The sequence below is a fragment of the Aythya marila genome, assembly GCF_965140915.1.
Source record: "Aythya marila genome assembly, chromosome: 3".
Taxonomy (NCBI): Eukaryota; Metazoa; Chordata; class Aves; order Anseriformes; family Anatidae; genus Aythya; species Aythya marila.
The window spans coordinates 75,714,726-75,730,767 of NC_139044.1; the positions used below are offsets into that span (position 1 = coordinate 75,714,726).

The 16,042-nt window shown below is 36.5% G+C and overlaps 1 protein-coding gene across 10 annotated transcripts in view; it reads right to left on the minus strand.

The window, feature by feature from the left end:
• Positions 1-16,042, minus strand: part of FAM184A (family with sequence similarity 184 member A) — a 74,790-nt gene that overhangs the window by 40,975 nt on the left and 17,773 nt on the right. For all 10 annotated transcript variants that reach the window (XM_082758215.1, XM_082758213.1, XM_082758210.1 and 7 more), the window contains exons 2-6: positions 9,651-10,505; positions 7,800-7,935; positions 5,182-5,363; positions 4,326-4,523; positions 32-154 (exon numbers count right to left, since the gene is read on the minus strand). In XM_082758215.1, coding sequence (XP_082614341.1) covers positions 32-154; positions 4,326-4,523; positions 5,182-5,363; positions 7,800-7,935; positions 9,651-10,505 — 1,494 coding nt within the window. The remainder of the gene's footprint in view (positions 1-31; positions 155-4,325; positions 4,524-5,181; positions 5,364-7,799; positions 7,936-9,650; positions 10,506-16,042) is intronic.

A 16,042-nucleotide genomic window follows, 5' to 3' on the forward strand; every position in this document is an offset into this window, starting at 1 on the left:
TATTAGCTGATACAATTAAGTTAAGCCTTACCTCCTGATTGGCAGATGTTAGTTTTGTTGTCAATTCTTCTCTCAGGTTTTCCAGCTGTTGTCGAAGCTGATTCTTATCATCCTCCAAATGCAGTTTCTCCTTCTCAAACTGCTGCTCCAACTCCTTCAGAAATAAGAAAAAATGTTAAACATCTGTGATAAGGTTATCAAAAAGTACAGGCATACCACATGAAAATTCTTCTTCTTTGCACAAATAATATTCCTGATCTCAAGCAAGAATTGTCCTTTCCTTGAAGTGTTAAAACATGAACATTTACTTCCATTTACAATAGAGGTATTAATTTTTCATCTTATTTTGTCATCTAACATCCTTGATTAATCACAAAATAAAGACATACAGGACTTCCTTCTCAATGATTAGTTTCACTTTGCATTTAATTAGCAAAATCATTAAAACTACATCTACTTTCACAGTTCCGCAACCCATCAACACTTAAAAAATTTTCACTTTGTATAAAATTACACTGATAATGCTTATCTGTTGGCCTTCAACCATTTACCTCCTACACATAACTGCAAAGACAATAGGAAAACTTAAAATCCAGACTGAGCTTTAAGAAGTTTTTCATGCTGTTACTATTAAAAATAGATATCTAAATAACCACGTCATACATATAAATTTTATATAGAATCCAAACTAATCTAGAATTTGTCCTCAAGTTCAGCTATGTGGAAAGAATCAGATTAACACTGTTTTCCTTCAATTGCTGTAGAGTGACAACCAAATTCTGTTGTTTTCAGAGGAATGATGAATCACTCTGTGACAAATGATGCTTAAGTAAGACTTGTACAATCTTTCTTGTTTGCACTATGAAATATGCTGTGGCAAAATTTCATTGGTACTATTCAGACCCTATTCTGATAACTGAGTAATTAGATCTTTTATGACACTTGTCAGTACAGCTGTGCAGTTCTGAAAAATTATTAGCAACTCTATTTTCATAATCCTTCTATAAACTGTAAAAACGGCATCAGTACATTTTATAGATGGAAACATTGAAGCAAAGAAATATTAAAGCCATTTCTTCAGAGTCCTATTCTCATTATTTACAGAACTCATGTCCCATTTTTTCCGAACTACTAAGCCCCAGATGACTTTCCTAGTCTTTCAGTTCCAAAGAAATTCTCATGTTGTCTACCCAAAGGCTTCTTGTACTATGTTCTTTCCTCAGATTAGACTCAACTCCTCTCAGCATTTGAGACCTCTGTGTCTTCCTTGAATTACTCAGAAAACAAACAAACAAAAAAAGGGACATACATTTCACAGAGATAGTATACCAATTAAGAAATACTGAGATCTAGACCCTGACATCTTTTGATAGTTAACTTCCCCTGACTAGAATCAAGTTTCACAATTCTCACATTTATATGTGTTCCCTATTTTAACTAATTTAATGATTTAAGAACAACTATTTTATGTTCTTTTATTCTCTATGTTACTTTTAACAGCTATTTTTTAAAAACAATTTTTGTAAGGTACCCAGAACAGAAGATAAAAACATCGCTGATGCAAAGATGTTCTAAAATAACAGATATAAAAAGATTTAAATATTTTCATCAGGTGTACAGAAAGACCATTACATATTGAAAAGCAATGCAATTGCAGAAGGCAACAATGTCTCCTAGTAAAGTACTCTTCCTAAGCCATCAGTGACTACAGCAGAAATATTTTAATAAAACAATAACGTAACAAAAAAGATACTATAAGGGAAAAAAAAAAAAAAAAAAAAAAAAAAAAGAAAAAACCCACAATGTAACAGCAAAAGATCTCTGTAGTTGAAGTCCAACTGGCTGTGACTCTGCCTGTCACAGAACGTTTTTTTCCTTGGGGTCAGTGTAAGAGACTCACCAGGCCCCAGAAACATCCTGCTAACTTCAGTGAACTTTAACAGAATTCCCAGGTTCAGTTTGCCTAAATACCAGGATCAATGGCAGCTTCAACAGGTCCCTGCTATACGCTGCCATATACTCAGATCTTCTGAGGTCCCTTCCAAACTGGGTTATTTTAAAATTATTTTAAAATTCTAAACTCAGCTTTCAGGTACCTACCGCTCCAGACATATATGCAGTATGGGTACCCTAGCACAGGTACGGGAAGCTGATCTAGGACAAAATACTTTTAGTTTTCCTGACAGCACTTATTTACGAGAGAGCAGTGCTGATATCAAGTCTGTGTCAAACCTCAGAGGAGAATGGGTAATGCTCCTGTATCACAGATCTGATTTCCTCTTCCCCAACCTTATTGGTTTTGCCTACTGCAATATCCTCAGCTTGCTCGTACCTTGCTTACAGATTGCAAGCTGCACAGCTCCACAGAACTGCAGCTTCCTCTGCTTTATATCCCAAATGTAAATGTAGTATCAACTTGAGACATGTAAAACAACAGCAAAAGGAAATAATTTACAATCAACAATAAATATCCTCTAAAAAGTAACTTTAAGGCATGGACTTCTTCTTTTTTGGTCAGTAATGGATATGATATGAGTAGATTTCTACCTGTTGCTGCACAAAACCAACTTAAACAAGTTTTGAAACCCTCCATGTTCAACAAGCTTGAAACAATAACTACCTCAACTAGAAACAGGCTGACTTTCAGGTAGTAAAAAGACATTACACATAAGCAACAGATTTTTTTCTGGTTTAAAAGTGTAAGCTTAGCTATTTTATAAAGCTCGAAAAATGAAAACATTCATCACAAAGGTATCTTTAAGTATGAGCAATACATCTTCATTTGGCAATCTGCCAGTGGGAAATTCTTCAGAGTGAGGATAGCTTCAGCAGTTAATGCAATTATTCTTTGCTCTCTAACCCACTCTGAATTGTTTCCAATGTTCCATGTACGAGTCACTAATAAGAGTCTCATAGTTAAAGCTAGTGCTTAGGAGTCCAGAAATAAGAATTTTTATGTATTTGGTCCTGAAATGTGGAGAAATCAAACAATACCAGTAAGTACTGCTTGGAGTAGCAGAGAGAATTCCTTATTTCTTTATTTATAGCTAGATAGATATAGATTTATATAAATATTTATTTATTGATTTATTTATTCCTTATTTGTTCCTTTACCATAAATATTCTATCTCCCCTTAAGAAAAACAGGGAACACTAGTTAAATTACAGTTAAAAACTGCAATTCTTTTGCAGATATGTCTTTGTGTTTACTGAACCTACAATTAATGCTCCTACAGATAAGTTTTCTTCTGTATAAGAGTAAACCTAGGAATGAGAAAACCTCAGTATCTTTTCAAAGAAGGCAAATAAAGTCACAAACAAAGACGACCCCACTCTACCCCCTAAAAAAACACATCATTTTACTGAAGTGAAGGAAAATATTCCTAGACACCTTTACAATACATTGTTTTAATAAATGGTATTTTTAAGTTACAAACAAAGTAATCATGAAAGATCAGATGCATATATTTCTCAGAGAACTAATTCCATTACTGAGAGACACAGAAAAAATCTCTGTGATTTATTCAAAATAAGATTAAGAAGCAACACATTAGTATAATAATTTGGGGGAAGAAAAGTCCAAGACCCACACCACTGCAAACACCTGTGTTTTGTGTTATATTTCTTGTGGATGCTGACCAGAAGAGCACAACAAAGCCTTTACATTCAATGATTAACATTTATCCCATATCTTTTTTATACAGCAGAACTTGTGTATAACATATATACAATCAGACTATGAAATAATACATCAAAATTTGTCCTCTCATCCCAAAAGGCAAATTCTGTGAAAGTGAAGAGCCTTTAAATTTCAGTATTCTAGTCAAAGGTAAATTAATAGTCTACATACAACTAGCATGATTTTATATGTTAGGTACAGATGTTGTCTTCTGAGCATCCATAAAGTACTAATATATTATCTTTTTGAATTCATGGACTGTTTATGTTGAATTGTAAATAACCTTTAGCCTCCTTCAAAAAAACTAATCTCAAGTGATATTCCAACCATTCTGCATATGGATCACAAAACTGGAAAAACACACCTACTACGCTTAGAAGTGGTAGTCTTCATCACAAAGAAAGATGTTTTGAGCTGAGAATTTTTCTTCTGTATGCAGAAAAATAAGAGAAATTTTTAATTTTTTTTTGGTAAGGCATGTGTTACTTTAATAAAGACTGAGTAGTTTCTTCAGAAAGGCCCAGCAAATCTGCAGGTAGCTCCAAATAAGACTTGCCATTCAACAAAACCATGCAGTACAAGGCTCAAATTATAATACTTGTTTTTTTTTGGAATATGTTTGATTATTCAGAAAAAACAAACCTACCATCTGCAGTTTTTTCTTATCTTTATTAGCATTACTGTGTGCAGCCTCTATTGCAGTATGGTGTTTCCAGGTCAATTCTTCTAAAGTCTTTGAATGAGCCTCCTTCAACTGTGCAGCCTCTCCTTCTAATCTTGCTTGCAGTTTTACCAGCTCCTTCTCATAATATTCACGTTGTGTCTCCCTTGCTTCATTTACTTTCTACAAAAGATGAAGAGAAAAAAAATTTACTTCTATTCAAGGGTGACAAAATCCTAGCACCATTCCAGTAAGATGAAAAAATACAAAACATTACTAATGACATAAATCAAGAAAAATTAACTTTCATATAAAGCAAATTGAGTGAACACTAAGCATTGATTAAACCAGTATGTAACCATAAACTAGTTTAAATATATCCATGCAAAACACTATATCCATTTAAAAAAATATATATTTTTTTCTTTTTCACTATTTAATCTGGGGAAACAACCATCAGGTATCAAGTCTCATTGGTTTCAAACACGTGCAGCACCTTTTCATAGACTTTATTTTTTAATTTATTATTTAACCATTCCACCTTTCTTCTTACCAAGACACTTTTGATACTAGGCATCTATGCATATCACAGTAAGTTATATGAGGTTGCTTAAAAGATGTCCAAAGCAGTCTGAGCAGTATCTAATCTGATCTCCCTCTGCCCTCACTTAAAACCCTACGTTAGTTGTTCTGTGTTAAAACATGACGTACACTTGGAACACGCTAATATAGGTCCTAGTCCAGTCTTACCAAACTGAAAAATGAAAACACATTCACTTTTTTTCCCTTAAAATTCTAAGTCTTATTCTTTTATTCAGCTAAAGTCAGTAAGAAGTCTAACCTTCTCCAAGGCCAAAATCTGCTGTCTTTGTCGCTCATCCAGACTCTGTGTTTTGCTTTGTAGTAAGTTTCTTTCCTCTTCCAGCTGGGATAGTTTTTCCTTTAATCTAGACTTTTCTGATTCCAAATCTCTGATTGTAACTTCTTGAGTCATTTGGGTAGCTTGAAGCATTCCAATATGACCTAGAAACAACATAACTCTTTAAAACCTTGTGTCATTGTTCCCGTAATTGAAGTACAAATTAATTAATACTCTGGCAATTTCAAGAAGTTAGTGGAAGCTTACATGTTGATCTCTACTATCTTTACTGCAATGTTTATATTCCTTTCCATTTTGCCCCTTTTTAGTTTTATCATAAAACATCCCACAGCTGTTGAGGACTTGGTGCTGGGGCTCCTTTAGTTTCAGTTTTCCTGGTTCAAAGTTGCATATTGACTCCAAGAGAAAGCAGAGGTAGGCAAGGGTATGAACATGCACAGTATGTCTCAAAAACTCAAGAGAACCAAACCTAAAGCTGCACATTTTTCTGTAGCTTATTGCAGGGCAAAAGAGAGGTGAATACTGAAGTCTAATGGTAAAGATGTTAGTGTTATCAAACTCATAATTTCACCACCATACTAGGTATAGCAGCTAAAGCTATGTAAAGCATAAAATTACACTACATTTTGCTATGAGGATATGACTAAAAGCTGCAACAGAACTCATTCTCTCCATAGCACAGCATGAGCTAAATCTCTGTGGGTGAGAGGCTCGCTTTTAATGTCTGTCCTGGTTTGGGCTGAGGTAGAGTTAATTCTCTTCATAGTGGTTGGTATGGTTCTGCACTTTGGATGAACACAGATGTTCTAGTTGTTGCTGAGCAGTGCTTACACTGAGCCAGGCCTTTCCTGCTCCTGGCTCCTGACAGCAAGGAGGCTGGGGGTGCCCCAGGAGCGGGGAGGGGACACCAGCCTACACAGCTGACTCAACTGACCAAAGGGACATGCTCTACCACATGGTGTCATGCTGAAGAATAAAACTGAGGGAGTTGGCTGGGGAGGTGCTGGGCATCAGTCAGCAAGTGGTGAGCAATTGCATTGTGCATCACTTGTTTTACTCCTCCTCCTTCCCCCCCCCCTTTTTTTTCCTCCTCACTTCATTATTAAACCGTCCTTATCTCAGCTCACAAGCTCTTGTACTTTTCAATTCTCTCTACCATTCCACTGTGGGTGGGGAGCAAGCAAATAGCTTGCATAGTGTTTAGCTGCCTGCCAGGTTAAAACACAACAGTTACAGAAGTTCAGCCATTTCTAAAGATAAACAGAATGACACATTAATTTCCCATGATAGACTTAGCAGTTTTCTCAAATCACAATATGAGTAAATACTTCATATGGTAATTAAGTACAAGAAGTCAGTTTCTTTGGGGCAAGATTTTTGACTTCCACATTTGAGCTGAAAATCAAAGGAGACAGCAGTAGGCCAAGAAGAGAAACCATTTCTAAACAAGGTGGTATCCAATTTCCTCACATGGTAATGGCTTGGTGATCTGAGATTCTCTTACCAGGAAACCTATTAGTTTTATCTATTTACATCCAGTCTTGTATCCCAGTTGGTCTCTATATTGTCAAAACATATCGCCTAGACTACTCCAAGCCCTACCTTAGCTAGCTTCTGTATGCACTTATCCTAGACATAAAGCAGACACACTCAGTCCTTCTGTACAGCTACCTCATTATTTGAGGGTAAGAAATAAAGCCTCGATACAGGCCACGTTCACAATTCAAGGGCTAGGCCACATGTAGTGGAAATGCTAGCACACTTCCAGTATTAGCATGTTAATGCTGGGAAACAGTTTCTGTCCCTAAAGCTGACTGGTCTAGTCTGGCAGCATCTCAGCCTTCAAAAGGAAGTGATCTTATCCAAACTGACTCTTGGGATGCGCCCTGGTGCTTGTGCTAACTTCTGGAAAATAATCAGGTATTTCTATGATTGGTCTAGATAAGACAGGTACTTATTTTTAACCTACCTGCAGCATAGTTAACCAGGTTAAAGTCCATGCCCATGTCCTATCACTAAACAGTTCGCCAGAGACACAACATTAATGAGGTAAAATCGAAATCCACACATGTACAGCCAACTCAAACAATTTTCTATGCCTTTCCTTAGGCCAAAATGCACAGTCAAGAAAACAGCAATAAAGAAAACCCGAACAAATTTATTAGCCAAAAAGCTGCTTATCTTCTGAAAGTAGGTGTAAAGCGAATGACCACTGTCTCAGCAAAACCACAGAGCAACAGAAAAAGGATGAAGAAACAGGAAGCATATTTCAATAGTTACACAGAGAACAAAGAAATAGAAGACAGAAGCATTTTGTGCGAGTATAGTTAAGGCAAGACATTTCAAGGCCTACAAGATACATACATGGCATACAAATACAACATTTATAAAAGTACATAAAAAAGAATTTTAAGTACAGTGCATGCAATATAAAAACAACCTATAAACTTGTCAAACTTCTCTGCACAGCATTAAATAGTTTTTAGGTACTCTAAGCCTGCACAAGGGTAAAAGAAAAAAAGAAAGGCTAGAATTAATAAATGAAGTTCATTTCCAAATGATGTTACTAACATACATACTGGCTTTGAGAACGAGATCGGTGGCCTGCTGCTGTAAGCGTTCTCTAGCAGCTGCTAGCTCACTTTCCACTTCTTTGTGTTTGCTTAGCAATGACATCTCCTCCTCCTTCACATCGTCTAGCTGTTTTTGAAGAACCTAGAAGAAGCATGGTATAACGTCTGCTATTATATAGAATAATGTTTAAATTTAAATGAGTTTTTGGTGAAAATGTAAAGAAAAGACCTATTAGCAAGCAAGTTTTATTCAAACAAAAGTTGAAATCTTGCAATATTGTCACCATACTCATTTTGTTCTACTTTTCCCAAAAAAGATACAAAGATACTGTATATATGGCATAACAAGGATGCATAAAGAGAAGTGCGACAATATTCAAAAAGGTATATGAAAAATAAAAGTGGCAATGTGGTCCACAGATTTTAGGGACCAATTTGAGATGCTTGTTTTCAGGTATCTCAGAGTTCTTCAAATTGAAGAATACATTATACATGCACAGCAGTTTTCATTTTCCTTAATTAAACAGAGTTGAAAATGGACTTTTGGAAGACCCCTTGGGATACTGAAAGAGATATTTGGTATTAATCTTCTGATACATCAAGAAGGTAATCTTCTTTCACTATAGCCTGTAGCCTTTACACAAGAAAGCAGCAAAATATTGCATAAGATAGGCTGGAATTAGATTATAAATGGAAAAAGCTAATAGTCTATCTCAGCTTTAACCAGTGATGTCCTGGATGCTTCCAGAATTACTAAAATTTAAGGTACTTGGAAACTTGAGTTACTAAGACTGCTGAAGTCAAGATACTTAAGTTTCCTCACAGAGAGGAAACTTTCCTCAGCACAGTTACCAAAACGCAAGCAGTATTTCACAGAATTTTTTCCTTCATGTCCAACATATCCTGTCCTTCCTTTCTGATGACTCCCCAAAAAAATCAGTCTTTATATTTATGGGATGTCTTGTCCTTCTTTATGGACAAGAAAGGTTAGTATTGAACAAAAACTTCAGTATCTAAATAATACTGAAAATATATGCAAGATTTCAGATACTGCTAGTAAAAACATCCCTGAAGACTTTTTTATTATAAAGTTAAAATACATAATGTTGGTTGTTTTTTGTTTGTTTGTTTGTTTGTTTTCCTTGCCTCCCACAAACCTACTGTTCTCCATACCCAGGATGTTTAGGCCAGGTAGTCATTATTGATCTCTATAAGCACAACTGCACTGAATAAAGAATATTCATTATACTTACCTTGACCGTTCTATGACATTCTTGTACAATACATTTCTGCAGCCCAGATAAATGTTTTTTCACCTTTTCTAGCAAGTGTTCCAATTTAACCAGCATAACATCTCAGTCATTACCAGTCACCATCCTCCTTCCTACTCTGAACCTTTTGCTTTGGGAGGTAGGGATGAATTTATGGGAAGACCCGATGCGAAGATTCAGCACTGTTCCATGAACGTGTGTGTTCCTAAGTGGTAATAGTTTTGAGTAATCTGTTGAGTACTTTCTGCACTTTGGGTAATATGGCTGGATCAACCAAATTCTGGTCATGTCCAGCTGAAAGCAAGACACTTTCCCTGTATAAAGACACTAAAAATATCCCCTGGGCTGGGGCTTCTAGATTCTATTGGAATATAAGCAAATATTAATCCAGTCTGGGAAAATTAAATAAAATACTATAAATAAATAAATAACATCTAGAAATGGATGAAAATCAATTATTAATAGCAGAAAATTCATTTTACATGTTCCAAGCACCTCAACCTAACTTCCTGGCACAAAGACAGCCTAAATAAGAAAAGAAAAAGAAAAAAAATCAGTCCTTGAAACAACATATTACTGGTCTCACCTGAACATTGTTTTCTGCTGTACTAAGAGCCACTTGAAGTTTTTGGCATTTTTCCCGTAGACTGGCAGCTTCATCCTGGACCATTTGTAACTCAGTTTTAAGTTTTCCCAGGTTCTTCCGTAAAATACTTTCTTGGTTTTGAAATTCTTTTCTTAGCTCCACCTCTTTCTCTTTGCAAGCATGCAGACTTTCAGCTGTAAAAAGCTGAGATCTTTTCAAAGAATCAAGTTCATGTTCATAGAAGGACTGTGCTTTGCTGAGTTTGCCTTCATAATCCTCAATGAGTTTTTTTCTTTCCAGTCTTAACTCCTCAACTTTATTGTTCAAGTCTTCCAGCTCCAGTCTGTGCAATTCCTCTAGCTTTTCTTGCCCCTTACTCAAGGTAGCATTCTGACTCTGTTGAGTCTTCAGAAGTTCTTGAATCTCAAGCCTATGTGCAGCTCTCAAGTCTTCCAGAGCTGTACGCTTGTCCTTCTCATACTGCACTTGCAACTGTATGAAACTTCGTAGCCTTTCCTCAAATTTCTTTCTAATCTCTTCTACTTCTCTTGACATGGTCACTACACGTTGGACATGCTGGGCTTCTGCACAAAGCTGCATATCCTCAACTCTACCCTTATATGCTTCAAATTCTGTCAAGGCCTGATGTTTCATCTTTTTATGGTCTTCCAGTGACTCTTCCAAAACCTGGATCTTTCTCTTAAGATCCATTTCTTCTGCAACTTTACTTTTATACTGCAAGATCTTCTCTCTGGTCTCTGCAAGAATTTGCTGAATTTCTTCTTCATGGGCATCCTTAAGGGCTTGGATGGCAGCTTCGTGTTCATCATTTTTAGTGTTCAATGCATATATTACCTGCAGGTATTAAATAGTAATATACTGTGACAAGGCATTCTGGCATCCTAATAAAAAATAAAACAAAAAACAGCTTAGATACTTTGCTACTTTGACAATCTGGCTCGTTTTCCTGATACAAGTAAGTCACCAAGTGGTCTTATCAATTTAACTGCATAAACTCTGTATTATAAAAATACAGATATAAATATAAAATTACAATTTTACACATTTTGTAGAATGGGCTTTTATGCTTTTTAACCTATAATTTTCCTGATCAAAGTTTTGCCTTTATAAGCATGCTGTTGCTGTAAACACCACTGGGTGAAAAAAAAAAAAAAAAAAAGCACATTCAACATCTGAAAAACAAAACATTTATTTAAAAGAATTAAAAGCATTGCCTAAAAAGAAATGTGAACAGAAGTTTTCTATCAGAAAACAAACACACACAAGACAGTGTAAGTTCCAATTTCCTTTCATGTTGTAATGAAGTCTAAAACTCAAATTCCTTCTTTCCAAATGCTGACTGTTCTTAAATATTTTATTTTAAACAAACCTCAAATGCCAACATTGATTGCTGTGGTTTAAAGGCCTGAGGGTTGCTTGGATATAAGTAGTTTTTTTTTGACAGCTTATCTGGAAGACAACCTGCACAAAGTCTCCTAAGGTCTGAGGTCCCTGGCTATGTGAGCTTGCCAACTCCTGTTTCCAAGTCAGATGAACAGAAGGGTAGCTGGCAAAGCAGCCAACAGTTTGGGGAGCCCAGGAAGATACACAGCTCAAAAAGGTTGTGAAGCCAGCAAAACTACCTAACATTCAGTGCAAGTTTTACAGTAACCAGGTATATCCTATGGGATGTTTCAATTGCCCCACGTGGTAGTTTGTCTTTCTGGTTTTAAACCAAGTATTCTCACCAACACACAGAAGTGGGTGCAAATGTACGTATCAGTGAAGAAACTCTTTACACTGTAGTAAGTGGATTTTAATACAATATTTTGTACTCGTGAATCCAGCAACCCACATCTGAACGGAGGAAAAAAAAAGACACTGATTATAATATTTAATACATCTTAAAAATTAATAACGAGAAAAAAAAAAAAAAAAAAGTCAACAAAAAAGAGGCAGAGAATCTAGAAGAAAAGTGCCCTTTAGTTTCTTTGTGAGAACAGAACCTAGACCAGCCCTCTATTAGCATTTAACCAGGCAACAGAGGAGGATGCACTGACAGGCACTCAGAGCTGGGACGTACAAAGAAGGCCCACAATCACTCTCTAGGCACCAACTACAGAGCTTCTGCCATCTGATCTGCAGTCAAGGGTTCATACACGTTAGACAGATCAAAACTGTTTCCACAAGGGAAAAGGCAAAGTCAAGATTTTGTCCTGGTAACAAAGACAGTTACCATATTTTTCATTTTTCGTGCATGTGTGTGTCTGTGTCTGTTTCTTAAAAAAAAAGATTCCAGGCATTATATTCTACATTTTATTGTCTAAAATCACAAACTTACCATACAGTCATCTGGGCTGAGGGGAGGATGGGGGGGAGGTAGGGATGGGATGGGACATATCACTAAAAGGGCACGGGCTTTATTTCTTGTTTTTAATAGAATACAAAAAGTAAGTTCTGAAACATCAAATACAAAGGGGAAAAATACCTAAGCTACCTCACTCAACTTTATACAGCAGGGAAACAACTTTTTTAAAGACTACCTTACATTATTCAAATTCATTTTTTTTCTAACCTATGTAAATGTTAGTTAATGACAGAGGAAAAATGGCTCTGCCATGCCTTTGGTGACTGTGATTAACATTGCTAATATCGCTGTAGGCAGCCGGTAGTCTTTTGGATTTCCCTAGAAAAAAATAGGTTTCCTAGTGCAAATGAGCTTTGTAGCTCAGAGACTCAAAATTTTCCTCTAATACATTACAAAAAAAATGACACTAAGTGACATGCAATTCCATTAACAGAATCATAATTATTGTTTTAATGCCCGGCACCCAAGGGTTTTCAACCTTTTATATTCTCAGTGGTTTTGGTGATGCCAACAGGAATTTCTGAGTGCAAAGCTCTCCTCTCTCTCCCATCACCACCATACAGTCAAATTTCTCCATTACTGGAGGGTCAAGACACATCATTTGTCCAACCAGTCACAAAAGCAAGTACCACGTGTGCACATGCACAAAATCACAAAGGTGCAAGGGCCCCAGTCTGGACCTTGTCCTGATTTACTGAGTTATGTCCTGGGCTTCACCTTGGACCTGCCTTATGACCACAGCCTGGAGGCATACATGGCAGAGTGCCCCTTGATATGAATGTATTTCACATTCTTTGTATAAACATTCTTTGTATAAACCTAAGCACATAAACTTTGAAGTGCCACCCATTAACAGGAGTAAGCTTTCTTCCAACTCCTAATTATTGCCTTCACTGTGCTTACAGTTACCATACACAACTTCTCCACAGGACCTCAGACTCTTACAGCACAAAGCAGAGCCCTTACTTGTCTCTTCAGAAGGTCACCTCTTTATTTCTCCCTCATCAGCCACTCAAGTTAGAAGGCTTACCATACAATGGATGACCTTAAATTCTGACAAATCTACCATACAACGTGGGATTTTCTTCATCTCCTGCCACAGAACTTGGACCATTTTCACACTAACTGCTATATTCCTCATTTCTTCAGTAGACTATTAAAACTCCTGGAATCCAGTATCCACGAAATTGAAGAAAAGAACTGCAGCTAAGGTTAACAAGGTATATGGCATGCAAATAAAAAAGTAAAATGCTAAGTTTCCGAAAATTCAGAGGTAGAAAGGTTGCAAAAAATGGAGGAGCACAGAAGTTTTGTAGTCTTCATTTATGAACCAAAGGATGAGCTATTTCCTAAGCATGCTTGTTATATTTTTAAATTACAGTTTTAAAATTATAGTTTTAAAGTTAAAATTTTAAAATACACTAGTACAACTGCATATTACCAAGAAGTATAAATTGCTCACGTTTTCCCCAGCTCCACTCTAAACGCGTCATACACACTGCAGTCCTTATCAGATGGCATGAAAAAAAGTAGACTGTATTTTCAGTTAGTATGGTATTCCAGAACTAGTACAGACCAAACTGTCTCCAAGAATACCGTGGGACTATCAGCTAAAAGTCTTAATACTTTTTATACAAAACAATAGCATACCTAAGAAGAATCCAATGAAACACTACGTGTTTTGGTCTGAAGAACTCCAACAGAATTAGTGACAAAAACAGTAATGACTTTTTTATACCAAGGACTGGGCACTGGCATGTTTAGTTGTACTTCGTGTGGTAACATTCAGCAAGTCTTTTGCTGCATTGGTGTCTTGCACCGCATGGAATACAGACAACAGCATTCAACACTTTGGCTGAAAGATGAAGTTTGACTACTTGGCTGAGAATCATTTTTGGCTCCAAACCAGATGTTATACTCCTGCATAGTCAGCTGCACTTGGGTCATCTGCTCCTGCCAGCAATTCCATCGTGATGGAATGAATGCTTTTCCAATTAAAAATGGGTATCTCACCTTAACTCTACTATTAGGTGCCAAATATATTTTGTAGCACAAAAAAAAAAAAACAACCAACCAAACAAACAAAAAAACATCACCAAAAATGACTGTGATTCATTTTCTGCAAGTTTGCATGGAAACAGGAACTCATACCTATTAGAAAAAAATGCAAAGATGAACCTTACATCTCTGGTAAACCTTCATTTTGGACTTCACAGGTGGATCCCCGTGGCCTGAACCACCAGAGACTCTAGAGACACCCCAAGACTTGGTCTGTGCTACATCTCTTTTTCATGAGCTGCAAAAAAACTGCAGTGCCAACGAGGAATTGCTCATGCATAACTTATTAATGATTTGGAACACAAACACCAATGAGCCTAACCTACCCCTTCTAGCAGTGGATAAACAAGAATTGAGCTGCTTCACACAGGAAGTAGTAAAATATACTGGGAAATATTAACAAAGCTTTTCTAGGGGCAAGTCACACCCCACAGATACAGCGGAATACAAACAGAAAACTAAGTCTACAACATTGACAAGAGACATCAGAAGATCTTCCAGGAATCAATTTTATGTAGCAATATCTACTACAGTCCAGAACAATCACACACTTTGTTACATTTCCCCCTTTTCTTCCTGTCTGTTCACAAGTAAGTATGCTACACTTAAGTACTTAAAATGTATGTATTATGACCAATGAAACGTCAAGTAAAGACAAAAGACATAAGATAACCAGTCCAAATCCCGAAAAAGTTCATCTTTATTAGACAAATTTCTGGTCTGGAGCTGTAAAAGCAGTGTCCCCCTCCAACAGCATCTGTCCAAAACAGCCAGGCAAAGTACTGTACCAGTATTCCTTTGCACTAAAATCCAAGTAGGGCAAGAACTTGACATTTCCCCCCATCCTTGAAGTGTACTTCTACAAGAAAATTTACTGTAAAACACCCTTGAGCTGTTCGGTACAGTCTTTGTACATTAACCAAATTTATGCCTAATTAAAATTCATTACTTATTTCCCTTAGAAACTCTGAAAACAAATACCAACTTATTTTTACTTGGGAATGTTTGTTGCTGTAGTAATCTCTAATGCCTTCTGTGTAAAAGGAATTGTTTAGAGGATGGTGACATGAAGTTCAGCATAATTTATTTCCAAGCAGAACACATCAACAGATTTCCACTTCTACCTAACATTCAACCTTTGAATGAAAACAAATTATGGGGAGGGGTTCACTTGCACATTTACTGTAAAACATTTACACTTAGTTTTCTTTTAAAAGAGAAGTCTTGATAAGTCAGGGGACATACACTGTTCACTAGCAGCTAAGCAAGGCAAGCAGATGTGATGTCACACAAACAGAAATACAGATGAAATGGCAAGAGCTATTTGAAGATACCAGTATAGTCCCATGAGAGTGGTTGAATATTCAGTTGATTAACATTAGCCACTGACTGGAAGTAGTGTATAAGATGCGTGTTAAAGAAAGCTGCAGATGGCGTGCCTGCTGGCCAGATTCTAGTGAACTGATTTTCAGGAGTAAAACATCCAGAAATGATCTGCAGAATCTTGAACCAAAACACTACTTCCAGGAGAAAAAGTAGACTTGAAGACCCTGACATAAAGATGAGAAGCATTTGGATACAAGAGAAGTGCACTTCTTTACTATAAATCAAAATAGACATGAGGACTTCCCCATTACAAGAGAGATGGATACATGCATTGCTGCTACTGCTTTGCATGACCTGCCATGTCATGACATCTACTACATGACATCTATTGCCGAGAGTAATGCTCAGCTGTTCTAGCCTTGTGTTGCTGGCTCTAAGAGAGTCATGCAAGTCCACATTATACAGCAATCCAGTTCTGTACATTCGTGTTACACTGTTCTCAACTACAGCTATTTCTAGGCAGTGTATTTCCTGCATGATTAAAAGACACTTTGTTTGTTAAGTGTGTTTAGCATTGTTTTCAACTGTAAAGTATAAAACCAGCTTGCAGGATAAGTCAGAATAAAAAGTTTAATATTTT